This window comes from Leguminivora glycinivorella, chromosome 25, assembly GCF_023078275.1.
Source record: "Leguminivora glycinivorella isolate SPB_JAAS2020 chromosome 25, LegGlyc_1.1, whole genome shotgun sequence".
In the NCBI taxonomy this organism is placed as follows: Eukaryota; Metazoa; Arthropoda; class Insecta; order Lepidoptera; family Tortricidae; genus Leguminivora; species Leguminivora glycinivorella.
This window is the reverse complement of record NC_062995.1, coordinates 8,566,605-8,588,987: the sequence shown is the minus strand read 5'-3', so window position 1 is coordinate 8,588,987 and position 22,383 is coordinate 8,566,605. Positions and strand designations below refer to the sequence as shown.

Genomic DNA, 22,383 nt, shown 5'->3' with positions numbered 1-22,383 from the left:
CGGTTTAGATCAATTTGCATTATGTTGGTAGGCTGCTTAATTTTCTTTAATTTTAAAAACATCTTGGCATAAACAGGGTTGTGGTCAGACTTTATATCGGCCCCGGGATATGTTTTGACTTGGACGATGGAGTTTCTAAATCTATCTTTTATCATGATGTAATCAATCTGATTTCTTACAACATGTGATGGTTTGTCAGCTGGTGATCGCCATGTGTATAGTCTTCTTGCAGGATGTTGGAACCAAGTATTTGTAATGATTAAGTTGTTTTCTGAACAAAATTCCACAAGCCTGTCTCCTCTACCATTCCTTTTCCCTAAACCAAATTTCCCCACTATTTTTCCTTCTTCTCCCTGACCCACCTTTGCATTTAAGTCCCCCATTATTATATTAATATCTTGTGATTTAAATGATTTTAATAACTGTTCTATTTCCTCGTAAAATTCTTCCACTTCCTGGTCATTGCCATCACATGTTGGAGCATAGACTTGAATTATGTTTAGGTTGAAAGGATGAGCACTGATATTTATCATCATGCATCTATTAGACAAATGAGTAACTTTCAAGACATATTTTCGAAGTTCCTTGCCCACCATGATACCAACTCCGTGGTGGTTAGACTTTGATTGGCTGGGTTACCCGTATAAAATAGCGTGGCGTCATCTTTGTCAATTCTTCCGCTATCAGCTAGTTTCGTTTCGCTAATTCCCACAACGTTTTCTAATTTACCCTTTTTGTTTAGTCCCCTGACGTTCCAAGTACTCAAGTTAATGCTTTCTTCTGGTTTCTTCTTGTTAATCTTCATTTTCATTTTATTTGCATAGAGATCTTCACCAGTCGCTAATTTAACATCGTCGAGCCTGGCAACTCTTCGACGCCGAGCGCTAGTCGGTTCACATGGCTTACTATTTTTTATTTTGGACATGACATATGGTTTTACTAAGGGCAAACAATATGTAGTGGGGCCCCTAAGTCCTTCTACATTCTTCTTTTCTGAGGTTATTTAAACCCCAAGGCCGATGCTGCCTCTTCCAGCCAGTTGCCCAGCATGGGGGAATGGATATACCGCCATTGACTCGGTCGCCAGAGCCCCGTCCGTTGTCTAGCAGGGAGCACCACGGCACGGTGTATGCCGTGCCGTCGCCGTCCGGCGCGTGCAGGTGGGGTTGACAATTGGGTCGGAAAAGATGTTATGTTCCGTTCTCCCCTTACTCCCCTCTCTATGTGTATAAGTATTTGTATATTACATATATCGTTGTCTGAGTACCCGCAACACAAGCCTTCTTGAGCTTACCGTGGGCCTCAGTCAATCTGTGTAAGAATTACCTATAATATTTATTTATTCATTTACACGGTGAAATAGAAAGGTCCGTTATAACTTTTCATAGTGACTTTTGAGGTCATAATGAACAACTTTTATTATGGGACCAATGCTGAAATCGCAAAAAAATTGTCTGACTTAAGATATCACGTCAATTCGTCGCTCCATTTTGCCGTGAAAGACGGACAAACAAACAGACACACACTTTCCCATTTAAGTATAGATATTTCGTCCACAGAACCCGGCTACTACGAGGTGAATGAATACGGCATTCGGCACGAGGATGTGGTGGAAGTCATTGAGTTGACGAATAACTCCGACCACATTTTTGTAAGTTTCTTCAATCGTATACCTTGCATATTGAATGCCTAACTAAATGACAGAATCTTAACATACATGACACACACACACACACACACACACACACACACACACACACACACACACGCACACATGTTGATTTGGAAAATAAGAATGTTACAAGATAATAAAAATATATTAAGTATGTTTCACGTTATAGTTATGAAGAGCGGTGCCTCCTAGCACAGGTTATTTCGCAAATAACTTACAAGGAGACACCAGCAACTGTAAGATATTGTTAAAAAAAAAAATACAAATAAATAATTTTTTTTTTTGAATGAACAAACGACCATCACAAATCATAAATATATATGACGACCGGTCTGGCTCAGTCGGTAGTGACCCTGTCTGCTAAGCCGCGGGTTCGAATCCCGGTAAGGGCATTTATTTGTGTGATGAGCACAGATATTTGTTCCTGAGTCATGGATGTTTTCTATGTATATAAGTATTCATATATTAAGTATATATATATCGTTGTCTTAGTACCCACAACACAAGCTTTCTTGAGCTTATCAACTTTGCCCCCTTGTAAAACAAATAACTATTTTTAGAGGACCTTTGATGGAAAACTACGTTTCGTTTAATTTTGATTGGTGTTCATGATATCAATGTTGACCTCTCAAGACCAAGTAATACTTTCAGGCGGACGGCTTGGTGGGCGATTTCGAAGGTCGCGGCGCTCTCGGCTTCTACACGATCTCACTAGCGCCGCATCAGACATCGTGTCTTGACGTCAGTATACTACAGGACTTTGAGGTGAGAATGAGACGATAAGAGGTATAACGTAACCACAAAATTAAAATTTTGAAAAAACTCCCGACCGCGACATAGTTGACCGATTTTCATGAAACATGGCTAAGAACACTCCCGACTAACTCAGCATTCAAACAAAAAAAAAACTTAATCGGTTCATCCGTTCGGGAGGTACGATGCCACAGACAGACACACACACACACAGACAGACAGACAAACAGACAGACAGACACGTCAAACTTATAATACCCCGTCGTTTTTGCGTCGGGGGTTAAAAACCGAAAATAAAGCAACAGAGCTCATGATGATGAAGTTTAGCCTCAAAAACAGTTTAGTTCAAATAACTTGCATTTACTGATGTATGGAGTTGCAACTCTTCCCTTACTTATTCCTCTATGGTAAGAAGTCTGTAATATTGATTTATTTGTAGTGACATCTAGCTCATCCACGCGTCAATCACGCATCAACTAGAGTAAATTATCAGTACTGCTACTTCTCAATAGATGTCGCGACGAATAAAAAGTCTAATGCTCAACAATTTTTAGCTAATATTACAATACAATAGCAGGTAATAATCAGACGCGACACTGTTGGCGTAGTGTCGAGTAGTGGTACTGATAATTTACTCTATTTTTCGCGTGATTGACGCTAGATGTCACTACAAATAACTTGCTTTCCTTACTTATTCCTCTATGGTTTATGGTGACACTAAAGAGCTTTCAATAAAAAATACCCGGGAATACTAGCGTTAGAATATGGTATTCTTGTGCTGTATTTTATCGGTCAATGAAGGTTGAAATTTAATTTTTGCACCTATCAGATTAGCGAAAGAATTTTCCCACTTGAACTGGCCGTAAAGAATTTTTGTATTTGCACGATTTCAGATTAAATACATAAATGTATTTAAGGTAACGGCGGCTATCAACGCGGGTATCGAAATCGACGTCCATTACCGCCGCATTTGCAAATACGCATTTTAAAGGCAAACCGACCAATTTCTTAAAAAAAGTTACTCACACAAAGGAAGCCTGTTAAGTTGACTAACGCACATATAGGCGATAGTGAGTGTGAATGAAAGAAGACGCTCGCTATTTGACAGTTTTTGCCACGGGGCCGCGAGAAGAGGTTGTGTCATACTGACGTGTGACGCTAAACCTAAGTGAACTCCAATCTCATTTAGTAGTTTACGTAATAATTATGGCAAACAGGTGAAAGTTATGCATTTCAAATTATTGTTTATAGTTTTCTACATGACTTCTGAGTACTTTTTACGTATTGTTTAGCCTGGAAATGTGTTTAAAGTGGAAATTAAAAGACAGCGGTGAAAGGCGCCATTTCGTGAGTAGATTCTATTATTGTGGTATACCACAGTAATAGTTAAAGTAGTGATATTAGTTCTTTTTGCTTTATTTTAAGTATATGTGATCAGTTATATAATGTCTTACAGTTGTTTCAATCTTGATCTATTCACGCTATCAAAGAACTATTTACGCGGTATGTTAATTATGGGCTTTCCTGGTGAGCCACGTAGAGTCTACTTGGCTGATAATTTGACACCTGCAAACCGCCAACTACGACGTCTAGCAAAGGAAAAAGCAAACGAGAACAACTATAAATATGTATGGGTCCAAGATTGTAGAATCTTAGTTCGTAAAACCGAAAAATCTAAAATCATTCACATAGGTTCGGTTAGTGACTTAAACCATCTCTAGGTGTTTGACGTTGTAATATATAAAAATGGTTGTTAAAAATGTTAACTTAAGAATATCTTTATTAAATGCTAGATCATTAAGTACCGGTAAAGACGAGCTTCTCGAAACAATAAGATTGAAAACACCAGGCATTGTTGCTATTACCGAAACCTGGCTAAACGAATCATCTGACTTGAAATACTTTCAAATTCCTGGTTACCGGTTTATACACAAAGCTCGCAATTCAGGCCAGAGAGGAGGAGGTGTTGGTGCATATATTCGTAGTGATTTAACTTGCAAAAAAGTAAAAGTTCCAGAATCGAGTCTTGAGCAGCTGTGGCTTGAAGTAAAAATCAGAAAAATTAAAATGTGCATTGGTATAGTGTATCGTCCACCTAACTCAAATGTAAACTCATTCATTGAGAACTTATGTGACACTTTAGGAGACATTGGCCCAGTATATGATGATCTGTTTATGGTCGGCGATATCAATATAGACTTACTCTGTGAACATAGTAATAACAAGTCTGATTTTAATGATATGTTGATGGAGCACGGCCTGCACCAAGTGGTTAATGAACCAACTCGTATATCTGCCAGTAGCCGCACTCTTATAGATGTAATTTGCTGTAGTGTACAGATTAAAGCTAAACAAGTTGATGTTTACCACAATGACTGTCTAAGTGATCATGGTTTTGTAACAGCTGATTTTCTTATAAAAATCCCGAAGCCTCCTCTCCGAATTATAACATATCGACCTTTTGATCAATTTGACCTAGACACTTACGAAACTGCTTCTTCCATGACACCTTGGGAGTGGGTTTTAAATTGCAAAAACAATGTCGACTCGGCAGTAGACTGTTTTACATTCCTGATTCTACAATTATTCGATCATTTTGTGCCATGTCGTACTAAAACTTTTAAGCAACCACCCACACCCTGGATAACTGATAGTATAAGGGCTTTACGACGTGACAGAGATAAAGCTTGCTCTTTGGCCAAGCAGACAGGTGATAGCGATCATGTTAAAACTTACAAAACATATCGCAATTTAGTTAATAACATCACGCGTTCCGAAAAGCATAATTATTTTACTCAAAAAGTTAATAATTGCTCTAAGAACAGCCGTAAGATGTGGGGGGAAATAAGGAAATCTTTAGGTACTAATACACAGAGCGCTCTGCCGTCCCATTTATGCGATCCTGCTGAAATAAATAAATCTTTTATTGAATCAGTCCCACAAATATGTAAAAATCCAGCACTGGCTCCTGCGTATTGTAATGCAAGGTACTCAGATTCTGTTTTCGGTTTCAAAGAACTATCACCGGATAGGGTAAATAACATTATTAATACAATAAATTCAAACGCCATGGGTACGGATGGCATATCAATGAAAATGATAAAGCTCACCCTGCCATATTCTCTGCAAGCAATAACGCACATAATAAACATATCTCTTAAAACAGGATATTTCCCACTGTCATGGCGTACAGCCTTAATCAAGCCCATACCCAAAAAAGAACCTGTAGAAACATTAAAAGACCTAAGACCAATTGGATTACTTCCGGCTTTATCTAAGATATTAGAAAAAGCGGTCTGTCAGCAACTGACATCGTACTTAGAAATTAATAATATTATACCACAAGGCCAATCGGGTTTTAGAAAAGGCCATAGTACTACCACAGCTCTCTTACACATTGTTGATGAGATATTAACGGCGTCCGACGAAAATAAAGCATCATTTTTAGTTCTGCTTGACTACAGCCGTGCTTTTGATTGCCTAGATTCAGACATCCTTTTGGCTAAATTAAAATATTTCGGTTGTGACGAAACAGCTTGTTCATGGTTTAGTTATTACTTTCAAGATAGGAAGCAACTCGTAGAGTGTACAAATGATTTGGGGATAACAAACCGATCCGAACCGTTGGCAGTGTCAAAAGGCGTAGTTCAAGGCTCAATGTTAGGTCCAATATTATATTCAATTTATACCGCTGATTTACTACAAACCACTGAATTCGGACTTGCACATATGTATGCGGACGACACACAGATCATCATGTGCGCAAGTCCTAATAACACAGAAATAGATAATGCTGTAAAAAAGCTTAATCATGACCTAGAGTCAATTCGCGTCTGGTCAGAAAATCATGGCCTTAAGCTGAACGCGCAAAAATGTACATACGTTGTACTAGGCACAAAAAATCAAATTAATACAGTACATCGCAATAAACCTTCGGTTACGATTAATGGGGAATTATTAGAGGAATCACTTATTGTACGGAACCTAGGACTTTATTTTGATGGAAACTTAAAATTTGAAGAACATGTTAAAAAGAAAACCTCAAAATGCTACGGAGCGCTAAAAACACTCTACAAAATTCGACCTTATCTAAAAACAGCTGTGAGAGTAAAATTGATGGATTCTTTAGTTCTTTCTAACCTAGATTACTGTGATCTTGTATACGGTCCATGTCTCTATAAAAAAACCGAAATAAAAATACAGCGGGTGCAAAACTGTTGTTTGCGCTATTGTTATAATATTGACAAAAGGTCGCATATAACTCCTTACTTAAATACATATAATATACTCAACATGATCAACCGACGCAAACTTAAACTTGCAACACTAATGTTTAATATTAAGTACAGTGGCCAGCCAAAATATTTATACGACAAATTGTTATGGCGATCAAATGAGAGCAGAACCGGTTCGATAGGCGTTCCACGCATTCACCGATTGATTTTATTTAAGGGCAGTTTTCGTTTTGCAGCATCTAAGTGCTGGAATGATCTACCTCCTCCTATAAAGAAAACCAAATCCCAGTTTTTGTTTAAAAAAATGTGTAAAAGCTGGCTTCTATCACAACAGAAGGCATCGTGTAACTGGTCGCCAGTTAAGTTAGCAGGTGCACGATGAATTTTGTCTGATGAATAAGTAGTTTTGTCAACCTTTACTTAGTGCTAATTTATTCTGTTTTGCTCTTTAAACCTTTTATTCAAATTCAAAATATAAAAAAAAATAATCTCTGTATCCCTTTCGCCCTGTAATTATTAAGTACTTCCATCGCCTTGGCAGCGATCTATTCGCCGGGTTAGCTAGTAAGCTAGTTATTTAGTTAAGTATTAGATTTAAGTTTATTGGTTGGGGACTGAAAATCAGCGGTCTCGCTGAGTCTCATCCATTTTACTGCACACACATCTGTAATTTTACTTACTAAGTTTTTATAAGTCCTTACATGTCCATTCTGTGCTGTGTTGGTAAATAAATATCTTTTTATTTATTTATTTTTATTTATTATTCAACAAAACCTTAATTTTTAGCAAAAACTTCATGACTGATTTCGTAGTTTCTATGAAAACCGTTAATTTGTCAATTTTTTTAAACATTGACATAAAGTCTGATGCTTACTTACCAGTTATGTAAACTTGGTTTTAATATAAGGTTGCAATATTTTATTTTGATTTGTAATGAAAATACATCTGTATGACTTTGTTTTTATGGGTCGGAATTAGATTTTATAATACTCCAATTTATGCCTATTACCGATGGTACGATCAGATAACCCTCGGTAATAGAATATATAAGAATCTATTACCGATCCATGCAATATTTGTTTGGGTCGGTAATGGGTTCCTATAGAAGTATCTATTACCGAGTGACATATTAGTCTTGTATCAAAAATATGACATTTAGTGTACCGTAAGTACAGATTTCTTAGGTGAAACTGAGTCTTCTGTGGGTATTCATAAAGGAGGATAGTATTGGTATATGTATTTTTGTCATAATTTGTATATTCAACCGTCGGTATTAAGCTCCGAATTTTGAGATGGGTTTCTATTTACCGATGGCAGAAAAACACTGTCATTCATACCCTCGGTAATGAAATCTCAATTCGCGTTAATAGAACTGCAGCCTGTTCATTACCACGGTAATAGAAAATTTAGGTATGTTGGCTTCAATAATCATTTTATGACATATAATAAACTAAAATGATCCTAAAACTCTTCAAAACTAATAGTTCTATAAATACTCTTCCATAAAAAAAATATTTGTGGTCGTTAATGAGCTTTGATCCCCTTAATTTTTTGGTATCTTTTGAAATCTTCCTTAAGTACCACGTTAATAAGCGCCATTACCACAGTATAAAGCAGTAATAACTCTTCTAACAAACTTCACTCCGCGCGGTGTGTCGAAAACTACTCTCCATATGCACCGAATACATGCGAAACTGGTAAGTATTGGGCTGGACAGTCGGGGCCGCGTTCGCGCGCTGTGTTGACGTGTTGAGTTCGGGAGAAAATGACGTCAGCACCGAAGACATATTTTCGTTACTGTAGTGCTTATGGGTGTATGGAGAACAGTTCTCAAAATGCGGAAATGTCAGAATGTTCTTTAGAATTCCTAGACACCCAGAAAAGTAAGTGGTTGTTATATTTTTGCAGTGTTAGGTACATTATTGCTTACGTAAATGGCGTAAAAGTGAGATTCAAAGCTAGAATGACACATTAAAATCAATAAGGATTTATCTGTAACGACATTTAGGTAGATGCTGCGATCTATCTAGCTCGAAAGTTTGGTACCTACTTAAATATTGTGCAAACATCTATTCAAACATTTTATGTAAATACGATTTCGTCAGTATTTAAGAAACAAACACGTACTTGAATCTTTATTAGATAAAAAGGTAGAAAGAGCGTTGGTACTAGCATAGCGCCATACACAGTTACTACGAGTAGGACAGTAGCACAGGTACAACCCTGCGTGACCTTGCGCAGTAGTAACGACCGCGTCGCCGCTGCCGGAGATTAACTACTGATTTATCCTTATACTGTGCCATTACCTTAATCTGAAATCGTGCAAATACAAAAATTCTTTACGGCCAGTTCAAGTGGGAAGGGCATTTCTCAGGAGGCGCGTTTTTACGTGTCCGAGGCAAAAAACGTCAGAACGGACTGGTCTAAAAATCTGAATTAATTCAGGCACAATCATTAGCCTCTGTACTACTTGGTACAATATAACATTATTTATTTATTATCTGTATAATATAAGTAATAAAATATTAAACGCGAAAAATGACCTTCGGTGGGCGTGTCCCGCACCCAGAATTTGCAAAACAAAAAATCATAACTCAAGATGGAGTTGTTGATCGCAGTTGATATAGATATTCACGTATAAGGTGTTAGTTAACCTATCATATTTTCTATATAAAAATAATATGTTAGCTAAACTCATCGAGTAAAGACAAATTTACGATGTGTCCCGGGCTAGTGACTGATTTCGGTGTAATTTGTTAAACATGACAGTACTCTTACAAATTAATAGATCAGGGACGTAGTAGCACAAATATAGTTAATTTTAGCTATGTTTTATCCATTCAGTGTAGAGGAGATGAAGTACCGTTTTATAAAGGGGACTTTTTGAAAGTTTCTCAGTCGTTCGCTGGGTTTGGTCCCATGTTTTTTAAGATTCAGTGGATCAATTTACTCCCACAGTTTAGGTCAATTTGTCGTTATGTAAGGTACTAAAATAAATCCTTGAAAGTATGTTATTACATCATTATGACATCTCCTCTGTATCATGCATGCTATTTTTTTTTTTTTTAATACTACGTCGGTGGCAAACAAGTATACGGCCCGCCTGATGTAAAGCGGTCACCGTAACCTATGGACGCCTGCAACTCAAACAGTGTCACATGCGCGTTGCCACCCCATTAGAAACTTGTACATTCCCTTTTGCTGTGTTAAGTACACAGCAAAAAGGAGTGTACAAGTTCTAAGGAGGGTTCGGGTTGCCGACGACTCAAAGGACAATAGACGGAACAAGTTAGTTCCGTAAGTCCTCCCGTCATCAGCACACCGCACCCTCGTTGAGCTCTGGCAGCCTTACTCACCGGCAGGAACACAACACTATGAGTAGGGTCTAGTGCTATTTGGCTGCGGTCTTCTGTAAGGCGGAGGTACTACCCCAGTTGGGCTCTGCTCTAGATTCGAGCGAGACGATATCCGCTGTGCTGTGCCCTACCACACAAAGCGGAATATCATTCGCTATGCCCTACCTCCTACAACTAACTTACTTATTTACTTACTTACTTACTTATGTAACCTATTATTTTTCGCAGTGGGTGTAATATTGCCTTTCCATTGCAGCTGGCATACTTGAACGCGTATCATAAGCGTGTGGTTGACACACTCGGCCCCATATTAGAGGCCCGCGGCCTCACAGAAGACGCGGCTTGGTTGGCGGCCGAATGCGCCCCCATAATTAAAGGCTAGGTAAGTAGATGGTTTCATGGGCCATTTTTAACCGCCTTCCAAATCTCAAAGGAAGGGGTTTTCAATTAGTCTGTATTTTTTTTTTTAATGTTTGTTCCTCGATATCTCCGTCGTTACTCGTCGTCGTCGTCGGACCGATTTTGAAAAATTTTTTTTTGATTGAATGTATATGCAGATTGGTCCCATTTTTCTCAGAACCCAGTTCTGATGATGGGATCCTGGAGAAATCGAGGGAACTCCTCAAATCTGACATACATATGGTGATTTTTGTGTTTGTAAAGGAACAGCATGCATTTACGTACGGAACAGTGACATTTGGTGCAGTGGAACTCCTGATGATGGTCAGAATGGAACTCCTCAAATCTGAACGGCACACTTATAGTGACTTTGGTATTTTTATAAGAACAGCATGCACTTACGTCCAGAACAGTGACATTTGGTACAGTGGAACTGCTGATGATGGTCAGAACGGAACTCCTCAAATCTGAACGGCACACTTATAGTGACTTTGGTATTTTTATAAGAACAGCATGCACTTACGTCCAGAACAGTGACATTTGGTGCAGTGGAACTGCTGATGAAGAGTGAGCCGCCCCTGGTTAGAGTTCCGTTCTGATAATCATTCTCATCTGTAAGTACTTCAGAATCATCCAGATTTCAAAATTGGTTCAGAAATGACGGAGATATCGAATAACAAACATTAAAAAATATACAGACGAATTGATAACATAATCCAACATTTGAAAGTATTTATCACCAGAACCCCAAAGGAAGGCAGTTTTTTTTTTCTTAAAAATTATTACACCACCTGTTACAAAAAAAGTGGGTTGGACAACTTGGAAAAAAAATGGCCCTTATACTACTTACAGTACTGATTGTGAGTCCCACACTGTAGCTGAGGTGCTTAAGACGATACAGAAGACGCTAGAGCCCATCAAACATTTCCTAAAACGGTCTTATTGATTATGGCGCAAAAAAAGGTAAGGTGTGGTATTCAAAATTGGTAACAATTATCCAGAAAAACTAAACGGTCCGACACAGGTTTTTTTTTTTCCTCCTTGCGTTATACCGGCATTTGCCGCGGCTCAATGGGAGCCTGGGGTCCGCTTTGACAACACAGGTTATTTCATTGTTATTCTTGATTCTCAAATTTCGTTACGATTGATTAAGTTTTGAAGGAGGAAACAGTCGAGAGCGGAACCTCGATTTTAAAGAGTTTTTCGCAATATCTTTTAACTGAGTCGCTAGATGTCACTTATCTATGCCTATACAAATAACCCACATTTACTGATGTATGAAGTTACATCTCTTCCCTTACTTATTCCTCTATGCTAGCGCCTGAGTTAAATGTGATTTTGATTTTTTTTTCTTTTTCAGATACGCTGAGATTTCGATGTCCTGGAAAAATGAAAAAGGAGCTTTTACCGCTTTAACGTTTATATTTTTTGTAACTTATCCTGTATGTATACTAATATTAAAACATGCAATAAATGTTGATCAATTATTAATATTTTGTTTTATTTTTGATATTTTGAGTTTTTTGTGCAGTCAGTCAGTGGGTTCCGGCAGAAAATCAGTGCTTCGGTCGAAAGAGCGAAGCGTATCACTGAGCCGCGACCCTTTTGTCCTGCTGCATCGCACACAGTTTGTATTTTCTTTTTATTTTCTCTTTTTTGTTATTCTTGTTTTTTTTTTTACTGTCTCAATTATATTTTACTGTTCTGTCTCTTTTTTATGTTGCGCCTAATTTGTGTGTTTTAAATTGTGTATTGTATTATGTGTGTTTGCAGGCTGCCAATTAAATGACTTATCTATCTATCTATCTATCAATTCGTAGTTAATTGATTGTAGATTAAATATCCTTATTAGATCCACCGCTGTAGAACATTTATTTCAGAAAATAAACTTGGTTCAACGGTTTAAGCGGAACATGCATAATCGATTCTCCATACAAAACTACTTAGTAATAGTCCTTATACTTGTTCCTCCTCTGTCAGTAAACACACACACTATACGTGCTCTTACGTTCTGTTTAGTTATAAGACTTAGTTATTAATTTTCTTGGTGCCCTGAAAACCAGTGCCGCGTCTATTAGACACGGTATTCGCTGAGTGGCATCCTATTTGGTGTACTAGTTAAAGTATTATTTGTTTTTATTATGTATCTATAAGTATCACAAGCCTTCTTGAGCTTACCGTGGGGCTCAGTCAATCTTTGTAAGAATTTCCTATAATATTTATTATTTATTTATTATTATTAAGTATGCCAAATAAATATTTTCTATTCAATCTATTATATTCTCCTTGGATACTAAAGTGAAACCCCCCCATTCACAATACGATATATCTGTACGATCCGTCGCAACAGATCCACTATTTCGGGGGTGTTTTCAAAATTTTAATTTTGTGGTTTGGTTATTTAGCTTCTAGGGTTAAAGACCATTGAAAATGAGCCACGTTTTAATGGGTCAGTAAATTGATTTCAGTTTTGGAGAAATGTATAACCTTTCTCAACAAGAGACATTAAGATTACAGTCATATCCATACTAATCCATACTATCCATACTAGTCCATCCATACTAATATTATAAATGCGAAAGTAACTCTGTCTGTCTGTCTGTCTGTCTGTCTGTCTGTCTGTCTGTTACGCTTTCCCGCTTAAACCACGCAACCGATTTTGATGAAATTTGGAACAGACAATCTTTAGACCCTGAGACAGAACATAGGCTACTTTTTATTTCGAAAAAAAGGGATGAAGGGGTTGAAAAAGAGGTTGAAAGTTTGTATGGGATTTCTTAATTTTAAATGATAAAACCATGAAACTTTATATTTTAGCACTTGATAAGAAATCATTAAACATATATTTAAAGTCACATACAGGTCGAACGCGATTAATTAACATTATTTTTACCTTTAAAATAAACATGGTGGGAAATAAACATTAACTAAAAGCAGGTAGATTATATTTATTTGTCTACCCCGAACATGTATATAAATTAATATCGGGTAGTTTTGTGTTGTTTACATCTCCGGTGACATTTTGCTGGGACGTCAGTCTTCCGCGACCACGGCCAGTGCAACCTGGCCGAAACGTTGGGAAAAAAGGTAAAAATAATGTTAATTAATCGCGTTCGACCTGTATGTGACTTTAAATATGTGTACAAAGCGCGAGAACTTAAAGTGTTATATCATTAAACATCTTGATAAGGGATAAGGATAGGGATAGGGATAGCGATAGGGAAAGCGATAGGGATAGCGATAGCGATACGGATAGCGATAGGGATAGCGATAGGGATAGGGATAGCGATAGCGATAGCGATAGCGATACGGATACGGATAATATGGGTATCGTTAGCGGGATACGGATAATCGGTCGGCGGTCTCTTACAATCAATGTGCTCTAAGACGATCGTTGTTTGCTTGCTTGAAGATTACGTTTGCGATAAGTATAAGCAAAATGTAAAAAATTGTAAGGGATAATAGAAAAAAGTACTTTTTACCCACCGATCATAGTGTCGAAATACGGGCTATGTGGGATGTTTATAAAGGTTTCCCCAACGTATATAGAATTACCTACGCTGTGGTCGATGTGTAATATTTCTACAATCATTGCAAGCAAAAGTATTATGTGCAATCGAAATAATCGCAGATAAATATACCTACAGAGAAACCTACGGTCCCTACGGATCCAAATGAAAATCTTAATGAACACTTTTATTACGCGGGCGAAGCCGCGGGTAAAAGCTAGTAGATAAATAAGTGTCATTGATTACAATACAAAAACTTATCTACATACGAATTATCTAATATAATATAATGAGATTACTAGATTACCTACTATTCAAATTTATTCGTGTTATCGTGAAACGTAATAATAATATATAGACGTGAATGACGCTAATTCAGTTTATAACGTGAATAACTATATTATTAAGCGGGCTTTTATATATTTTTAATTTCAAGTACAACTACCGAGCATAGCGAGGGATTCAAGTAGCGCACTTTTCTCTGCTGGGAGCAAAAAAGTGCGCTTCTTTTTTACATACATTTGTTAGATTTAATCATATTTTTAACATAATAATTCCCTCATAGTTAAGTGATGTAAAAAAATATATTAATTCTTTATTTACATGAACATATTTACATAATTATATAAGAAACTAAGGCTACAAGATGTAAGGTACAGCGGGGCAAATCTCGACTGGGGCGCAATTGTAACTAATCCATTTTTTCCATTATTACACTATGATGTTGAGTTCTACATGTATCCACTGAACACGCCTACCATATATATTATGTTATAACCGGTGGACACTATTTAATAATGCAAACATTGTAAAACATGGAAAAAATGTACCAGTTACATTTGTCCCCCAGTCGAGATGTGTACCTTATGTCACATTTATTTCCACCTGGCTACGCTCAAAATTAATAATAGATTCCTTTTCGTTCAGGATTCAATTTACGCCCTTGCTGTAAATATGTAATTTTGCTCCCTTGAAACGCAATCAACTATGGCTCCCTTGGGACACAATTTACGATTTTCTTCATAACAACACAACCACAGTAAAGAGTATACACAATGACGCTTTAAAAAGCTAAAAAACAACGCGGCACTCGAGTTATCAGTTTCACAACAACCACTCTGGTTTGTTTGAAAGCACTCACTTTGAGAGAAAATCAATAATGCTCACTAACAAAATAATGTAACCAGTAAAATAACTATTTTTTGGGCCATTTTTTCCAAAGTTGTCCACCCCACTTTTTTTGTAACATGGGTATGTTTTACGCGATTCTTACTCAGAATCGCGAGCTCTTTCGATCCTGATAGAAGAAAAATAATGTCCCAAGATTTCCATACATTTTTCAAACATTCCATTCCGTTACCGCCATACAAAATATATGAAAAAATGGTAACGGAATGGGAAAAAACCTTGGGACTTTTTTTTTTTTCTCATATTAGAATTCTTAGCCTCTGTTGGCAGATCGCTGGATTAATCGATCTAGAGGCCGTGAGTGCAAGTTAAGTACCACCCCAGACAGACGCATCCTCGAGTTCGAAAGTTACGACCGTCTAATTAACGTCCTGTAGGCGAATTTCTCCGACGCGAAACGAAAACGAAACGCCACGAAAGTTAGTCTCGCTCTGTCGCGCCAATACGCAAGAGCGATAGAGATAGATATCTACTAGCGTTTCGTTTCGTGAGCGTTTGTGCCATTCGGTTTGTGCCACAAGGTGGACTGATGACATGGTGAAGGTCGCAGGACTCCGCTGAATGTGTGGCGCAGGACAGGTCATTGTGGCAATATTTGGGGGAGGCCTATGTCCAACAGTGGACGTCTTTCGGCCGATATGATGATGATGAATGAGTAACGCCGTAATCCGTCGCTAGTATAGAAATCAATAATTTACCCCGTTATCATAATCCGGAGTATCAGCAATATTGGCAGATATGGCTAATTGATACAGTGTTTAGTGCGATGGCGAGGTGGCCAGTGCTTTTGGCGTTCTGGTAAGTATTTCTTTTATTTATTTATTTATGAAAACTGAATAAACATACCGCGAGCAAACCAACGCCAAAATGAAAAGAGGTGATAGGACATCATCACATAGCTATCTATCATTTTAAGCGAATTTGACCTTAGTGAAATTGTCGTTGTTTTCGAGATACCTGTAGGCACTTTTTTTCTTTTTTCCATACTAATATCTCCCTTTTCATAAAACAATTTCACATTTTCAATACCTGGGTGATTCTCAAAATAGTGGCATCGTACATACATGCGACGGTGTTTAACTGAGTCAAAAAAAAACTAGTGGCGTCTTTATTAACAATTTTCGGCTTCGCCTCAAATTACCCACGCCACTCGCCTTTTTTGACCTCCTTTAAACGCCAGTTGCATAAAATACTAAGTATAATATCTATTGTGTTTACAACAACCTGTGTTTTCAGCATAACTGCAGAGTCGGTGTGGGGCCACATTCTACGGCCAGGCCGCGCCATCACCAACTTTGAATGGGCGGAGCCCGATGAAGCGGTTTATAGTATGTTAACCCCTTATATGCTTATGCTTTAGTTCTTCTTTCTTAGTTATCTTCATTTGGTTGATGACGGTAAGCTCAAGAAGGGTTGCGTTGATGATACCATAGAAAACATCCATGACTCAGGAACAAATATCGTGCTCATCACATTAAATAAATGCCATTTCCAATAGAGTACCCAGTCTGTTAATATTTTTTGATGAATACTTTTGCATGTTAAATTGTATCTTGTTATTTAATGCGTGCTAATTATAAGATGTAATGTTTTGAAAAGGAGTGGTCCGCCGAGTTTCTTGCCGGTCGACGGTCCCATAGTGGATAACTGAGGGGGACTGAAATCTTCCCGCGGTTGACGCGTAGGATTAGAGGCGGCGTAGCTTTATTTGACGTTCATATGCGCATTGTAATATGCCTACTTGAAAATACATATTTCATTTTCATTTTTGAATGCCCGTAACCCAGGACTGCGGCTTAGCAGGCAGGGTCACTATACCCGCTGGGTCAGACCAGTCGTCGAACAGTTTATCACCAGTTAACAAGTATTTTGGTTGTCTAAGTTCAATATCATCGTTAATGTTTCAGTTGAAGATGGCACCGGGCGCACGACAAGCGCTAAAACCGCCACGGAGCGCATCGCTGCACTTCGAGCGGTCATGGAAGAGTATAATGTAGATGCCTACATTGTGCCTACTGCCGACGCTCATAATGTGAGTTCTAAGTCTTGTGTGTGTGACTGTATGTGTGTTGTGTGTTGTAACCGCTGCGCTTCGGGCGGTCATGAAGGAACATAACGTACACGCCTACATTGTGCCTACTGGGACAAGCACACATCAACGCCACGCAACAGGAGTCTATAGTTCACCACACCAACTGTTAAAGGCTCTCTTAATTATTCGAAAACGGATAGCAAAATTGCATATTATACAAAGAGTGCAAAGTAATTTCATACAAATTTTAACTTGATTTTTTACCCTGGCTGGTAGAATTGATGTTTTTAAATGTTGATTTCAAATAATGTTGATTCAATTGATGGATTTAGTTTGAGGTTTTACACGTACGGTGTTTATTGTGTTTCACTCGGGGACAAAATTTGCTTAAGCTTCGGGTGTTGAAACCTTCGCAACGCTTCTACTTTGCAATATTTGAATCTTTCGCTTGCTCAGGTAGGTTATACAGGGTGTAACAAAAATGATGGTGATCCGTTTAAGGGCGTATTCAGTATCGTATACTTTTTCCTGATAAGAATACGATACTGAGTACGCCCTTAAACGGATCACCACCATTTTTGTTACACTCTGTATATTATTGTCACGTACGGTTAAACAACAACTTTTCCTCCTGTAAAACAAACAACTTTTTGCCCTCACTAGCTCGGAAACACGTGTTTTGTCCTTTAATACCAGCTGGTAAAAACGCAGTGGGTAAAGTAATTTGACCTTGTATAAAGTCAAATTAACTGCTTTAAAATTGATAAAAGTAGGTGAATCTAGTAATAAAGATGATTTACCACCTGTGGAACCACTGGAAGCAGTGATAAACGCATTTTTTGCGTTGTGGTTTCCTCGCTATACTTAGTGAGGGGAAAAGTTTTGTGTTACACTCTGGTGCAACTTTATTTTTCTTCTCGTGTGTTAAAACTCGTAAGTTCAGGATTCTATTCTCGAACCACGAGCGAAGCGAGTCAGTCAACTATAGTCTCCTTTCGCTTGCTCGTTTTTCAATTCCACACTCGGCGTTAAAATACAACTTTGCCCCCTTGTATAACAAATAACTATTTTATTTTATTTCCAGTCCCAGTACATATCAGCAACGGACGCCCGTCGCGTATGGCTCTCCGGCCTCACTGGCTCGTCCGGCACCGCTGTAGTGACTAAAGACCACGCTCTAGTGTGGACCGACGGGAGGTACTTCACCCAGTTCGAAATACAAGTCGACACTACACAGTGGACACTCATGAGACAAGGTGAGACAGAGAGAACAATAGATAGAGTATCATTTATTGGACAAAAATAACACTCTTAAAATAAAAACAATAATACTAAAACTAAAAATATTAAGAACTAAGTAACCTCCTTAGGCATGGTGCCGTAGACACTGGCAGCATTTATTTTTGGTTAAAAACGTAACATTTATTTTGAAACTTGATGATAAGAGTACTTTTCTGCATACCCACACTCATTTTCCTAACATTCGGATTCCTTTTACAGGCCAAGATTTAACAATCCAAGCGTGGCTGGCCAGCAACCTGACCTCAGGCGCTATAGTGGGTGTGGATCCTACCACTTACACCAGGACAGCTTGGGTGGCGCTGCAGGTATTTCGCACGCATTTCAATCGAAAACTCTCCCTCACGCCATCTCTCGCGCTATGTCGAAACCACCTGAGTTAGTTCACATGGGGGCAACCATACCGTTCTATCCTAGAGGTCCCTCAAGTCCTTGTATATGTTAACTATAAAACTCCCGTGAGACTCATACATATTTAAAAACATGTCGAACGCTATATCGACTTAATACGTGAGTAACCCGCTTAAAATATCCTTGTATATGTATGTAGTAGATTATTATAAGCAACTGGGACCTGGGTGGCAGAGAGGATACAGGTATCTACTTCGATTGCAGAGTAAGCTGGTTCGATTCCAACCTCAAGCACTAGAGGCCTTGGTCACTTTTTCTTTCATATGTGTACTTTATTTCAGTTTTAATTTGAAGAATCTTCTGTAACCTCAAAAGTCAAATCAGCTTGTTTTTAAGAACTGTCAAAGCGAATTTGAACGACTTTTTAATATGGTAATTCCATATGAAATCGAATTGAGTGACGTAACGGTCAATTCAGTTACTTTATATATTTCTACCTGACTTATCAAATAGAAATTGGATTTAAAAATAACTTCTGTCCATGTTTTTCTTATAATTATCTGATGCTTTATTTCATGCATTGTATAAAATATTTTATTTTAAGAACAGTCAAGGTCCCTATTATTGTTTATTTATTTTTATTCAGAGCGCGCTTACCCCATCCGGTATCCTTCTGCAAGCAACAGAAGACAACCTGGTGGATAAAGCGCGAACTAACGTCGGCGAGCCGGCGCCCGCGCGGCCTAACAACGAAGTGTTTGGCTTACCTGTCGAGTACACTGGTAGGTTACTGTAAATTGAATGATAAATGACATAATAAGTAAATCCAGTCGGCGTACCATGCTTCCAATTTTATCACTTGTACACGTGGATAAGACAACTGTCACTCTCACACTGACATACTTGCCAAAGCGTGACGGATGCTTTATCCACGTGGATAAATGATAAAATTGGAATCATAATACGCCGGCTGGGTGATAAATTAATATCGTAAAATACTCACTAACGAAGATCCGCAAAAATGTAACATGTGTTAGATTATGTTTAAAGTAAGTAAAATATTGTTTTTAAGTACTTGATTTTTTTAATATTATTACAGGATTTTATTTAAAATTTCATTAGGTTGCGCGAGTTTACTTTTTGTGGACGCTGTCATGTGTCAAAAAGAGGTTCTTACAAATCTGGGACAATAGTGTAGAAGGCATTTACTTTCGCGCCCGAATAATGAAGTACATATTCTGTCTGCCGGTCGAGTGTACTGGTAGGTTACTGTACAAGAAAGAAAATGGGACTTAGTCGCGTAACATTTACGTTTATATTGTATATTTGGCTCGTTCTTTCGAACGTAATGTTACTAGCGGACCTCGAGGAATATAATACCAACATCAACATCCGGTTCTTGCGAAGTACCCGCGCACTTTATCTTGATATTTTACTTTAGGGCTAGGGTAGTCATCTAGGAAGGTGGAGCCCCCTGAAAGCCTCCCCCCTCCCCCCACATTCTTATACCTATACATATTTGGTGTGTGCTAAATGCTTGTATGTGAGTGTGCACGGGAAAACGTCCCACTTTGTCGATTACGATAAAGCCGCTTTGTCAGTTTATTCATATAAAGATACAAGCAAATCTCGCCTTAATGGTAACCGACAAAGTGGGTCGTTTTACTAAACACACTCACATATTCTTTGCAGGCAAGCCGTCGAACGAGAAGATATCAGAATTGCTGGCACAGATCACGGCGCGGGGCGCCACGGCCCTCGTGCTCACCGCTTTAGACGACATCGCTTGTGAGTTTAGCAAATTATTATTATCTTGGAAGCAAATGTAATGCAAAGTTTACAGCAGGAACGGTCATAATTACGTCTTCAGTGCACGTAAGGATAGTCTATCGTACCGCACCTTTTTTTTTCGTACCGTACCTAAGAAGTGGTGCTTTATGTTATGTGCCTAATAAGATGTCGAAACTTCAAAGGGCCAAATACTGAAAACGTCGAACAATACACGTGCGAAGAGTTTTTTTTGGATTTGGAATTTTTTATCTGTTTTCCACTCAGAATCGCGAGCTCTTTTCAATCCTAATAGGAGAAAAAAGTGTCCCAAGGTTTTTTCCAATTCCGTTACCATTTTTTTATACTTTTTGTATGGCGGTAACGGAATGGTAGGTTTGAAAAATGTACATGGAAATCTTGGGACAATTTTTTCCTCCTATCAGGATAGAAAGACCTCGCGATTCTGAGTATGAATCGCGTAAAAATCACCCATGTTATAAAAAAAGTGGGGTGGACAACTTTGAAAAAAATGCCCCTTGTCGACGTAAAACACTCCCTTCACTTATTTATCACCACTCGTTTCGAATTTTTCCGCACTTGTATCGTACTTAATGTATTAGTACCGAAATTTTGAAACGTAATAAATACAAAAGTCTTGGCAAAGAATACCTTTTTGTACCCTTTGGTGTAGAAACTCTAGGTCCATGGGGCCCCAGCGCGAACAAGCTGTTCACAGAAATCGCGAAGCGTCTGGTTGAGGTTGTGGTGAACTAGCCTAGCGAGATAAGTAAAACAAGCTAGTTCCACATTAATAAGTTATATTGTCAAATAACGGCACACAAGAGTCACAAGCACAAGTAGAGAAAGTAAGAGTACAAAGCACAGCACAGTATAGAAAAAGAGGAAGTCAGAAATAGCACAGAAGATAGGAAAAGTACATAAAGAAAGCACACATTAAAAGCGTAAGCTTAAAGCATTAAGCGGCGCACAAGCAAACCGAATATTATAATGCAAGCGAGTCGGCGCGTAAGCATTAACCGTTAGCTCGGGCGGCGCGAGCGCATGCGTCCAGCCTCGAGAGTGCTAAATTGCCGACTGGCTGGGATTTCCGAGCGCACGCGAAAGCGCGCTCGCCCGCCGATCTGCGGCGGAGCGGCCCGAGCGATAAGGCAGTACCTTAACGCCGCGCTTGCGTCGCGCGAAGCGTAACAGCATTTTAAAACATATTATTGTTCAAATATTGATTATTTATTAACAATATATTTAATACACCTGTCGCCACATCAGCCCCCCCGAGACCTTACGGTCGACAACCTAAGGTCGATAATAGTCGGGGAAACGTATATGGCGACCAGAGCGAGACACTTTAGGTTCTGAAGGAACGACAACTGAGCTGGGCGGCACGGTCGATGACGTTTTGGTAGGGCCAGACGATTCCGACAAGATGTAGGCAGGTTTTAACCTATCGACGGAAATAGAAACTTCCCTACCGGCGATGTCAACTCTAAAATATTTATCCGACCTATCAACTACCCTGTAGGGGCCAGCATACGGTGGCTGTAGCGACCTACGAACAAAATCTTGTCTCACAAAGACGTGAGTTGCAGTTGCCAAATCCTTAAAAATAAAAACTTTGCCAGAACCATGACGAGCGACTTTTGTCGGTTGCAACTTTTTCATGTGTTGGCGCAAACGCGACAAGAAGTCGGTGTAGTCCGTCAGCTGGTCAGGCGTCGGTTGCAACAAATCGCTGGGAAGTCTTAGCGGCTCGCCGTAAACTAACTCGGCGGTCGAAGCAGACAAGTCTTCCTTCCATGCA

General features: G+C 38.7%; 2 protein-coding genes across 2 annotated transcripts in view; both read left to right on the top strand.

Moving 5' to 3' along the window:
- Positions 1-11,906, top strand: part of LOC125239304 (xaa-Pro aminopeptidase ApepP-like) — a 39,889-nt gene extending 27,983 nt beyond the window's left edge. The window contains exons 16-19 of the mRNA XM_048146847.1: positions 1,560-1,651; positions 2,324-2,437; positions 10,273-10,398; positions 11,776-11,906. Of these exons, the coding sequence (XP_048002804.1) occupies positions 1,560-1,651; positions 2,324-2,437; positions 10,273-10,398 (332 nt within the window). The 3' untranslated portion in view covers positions 11,776-11,906. The remainder of the gene's footprint in view (positions 1-1,559; positions 1,652-2,323; positions 2,438-10,272; positions 10,399-11,775) is intronic.
- Positions 11,907-15,838: 3,932 nt separating this feature from the next.
- LOC125239302 (xaa-Pro aminopeptidase ApepP-like) overlaps positions 15,839-22,383 on the top strand; it is a 62,445-nt gene continuing 55,900 nt past the window's right edge. Inside the window, exons 1-7 of the mRNA XM_048146845.1 lie at positions 15,839-15,910; positions 16,349-16,440; positions 17,020-17,144; positions 18,229-18,400; positions 18,645-18,751; positions 19,441-19,576; positions 20,487-20,582. Coding sequence (XP_048002802.1) covers positions 15,879-15,910; positions 16,349-16,440; positions 17,020-17,144; positions 18,229-18,400; positions 18,645-18,751; positions 19,441-19,576; positions 20,487-20,582 — 760 coding nt within the window. The 5' untranslated portion in view covers positions 15,839-15,878. The remainder of the gene's footprint in view (positions 15,911-16,348; positions 16,441-17,019; positions 17,145-18,228; positions 18,401-18,644; positions 18,752-19,440; positions 19,577-20,486; positions 20,583-22,383) is intronic.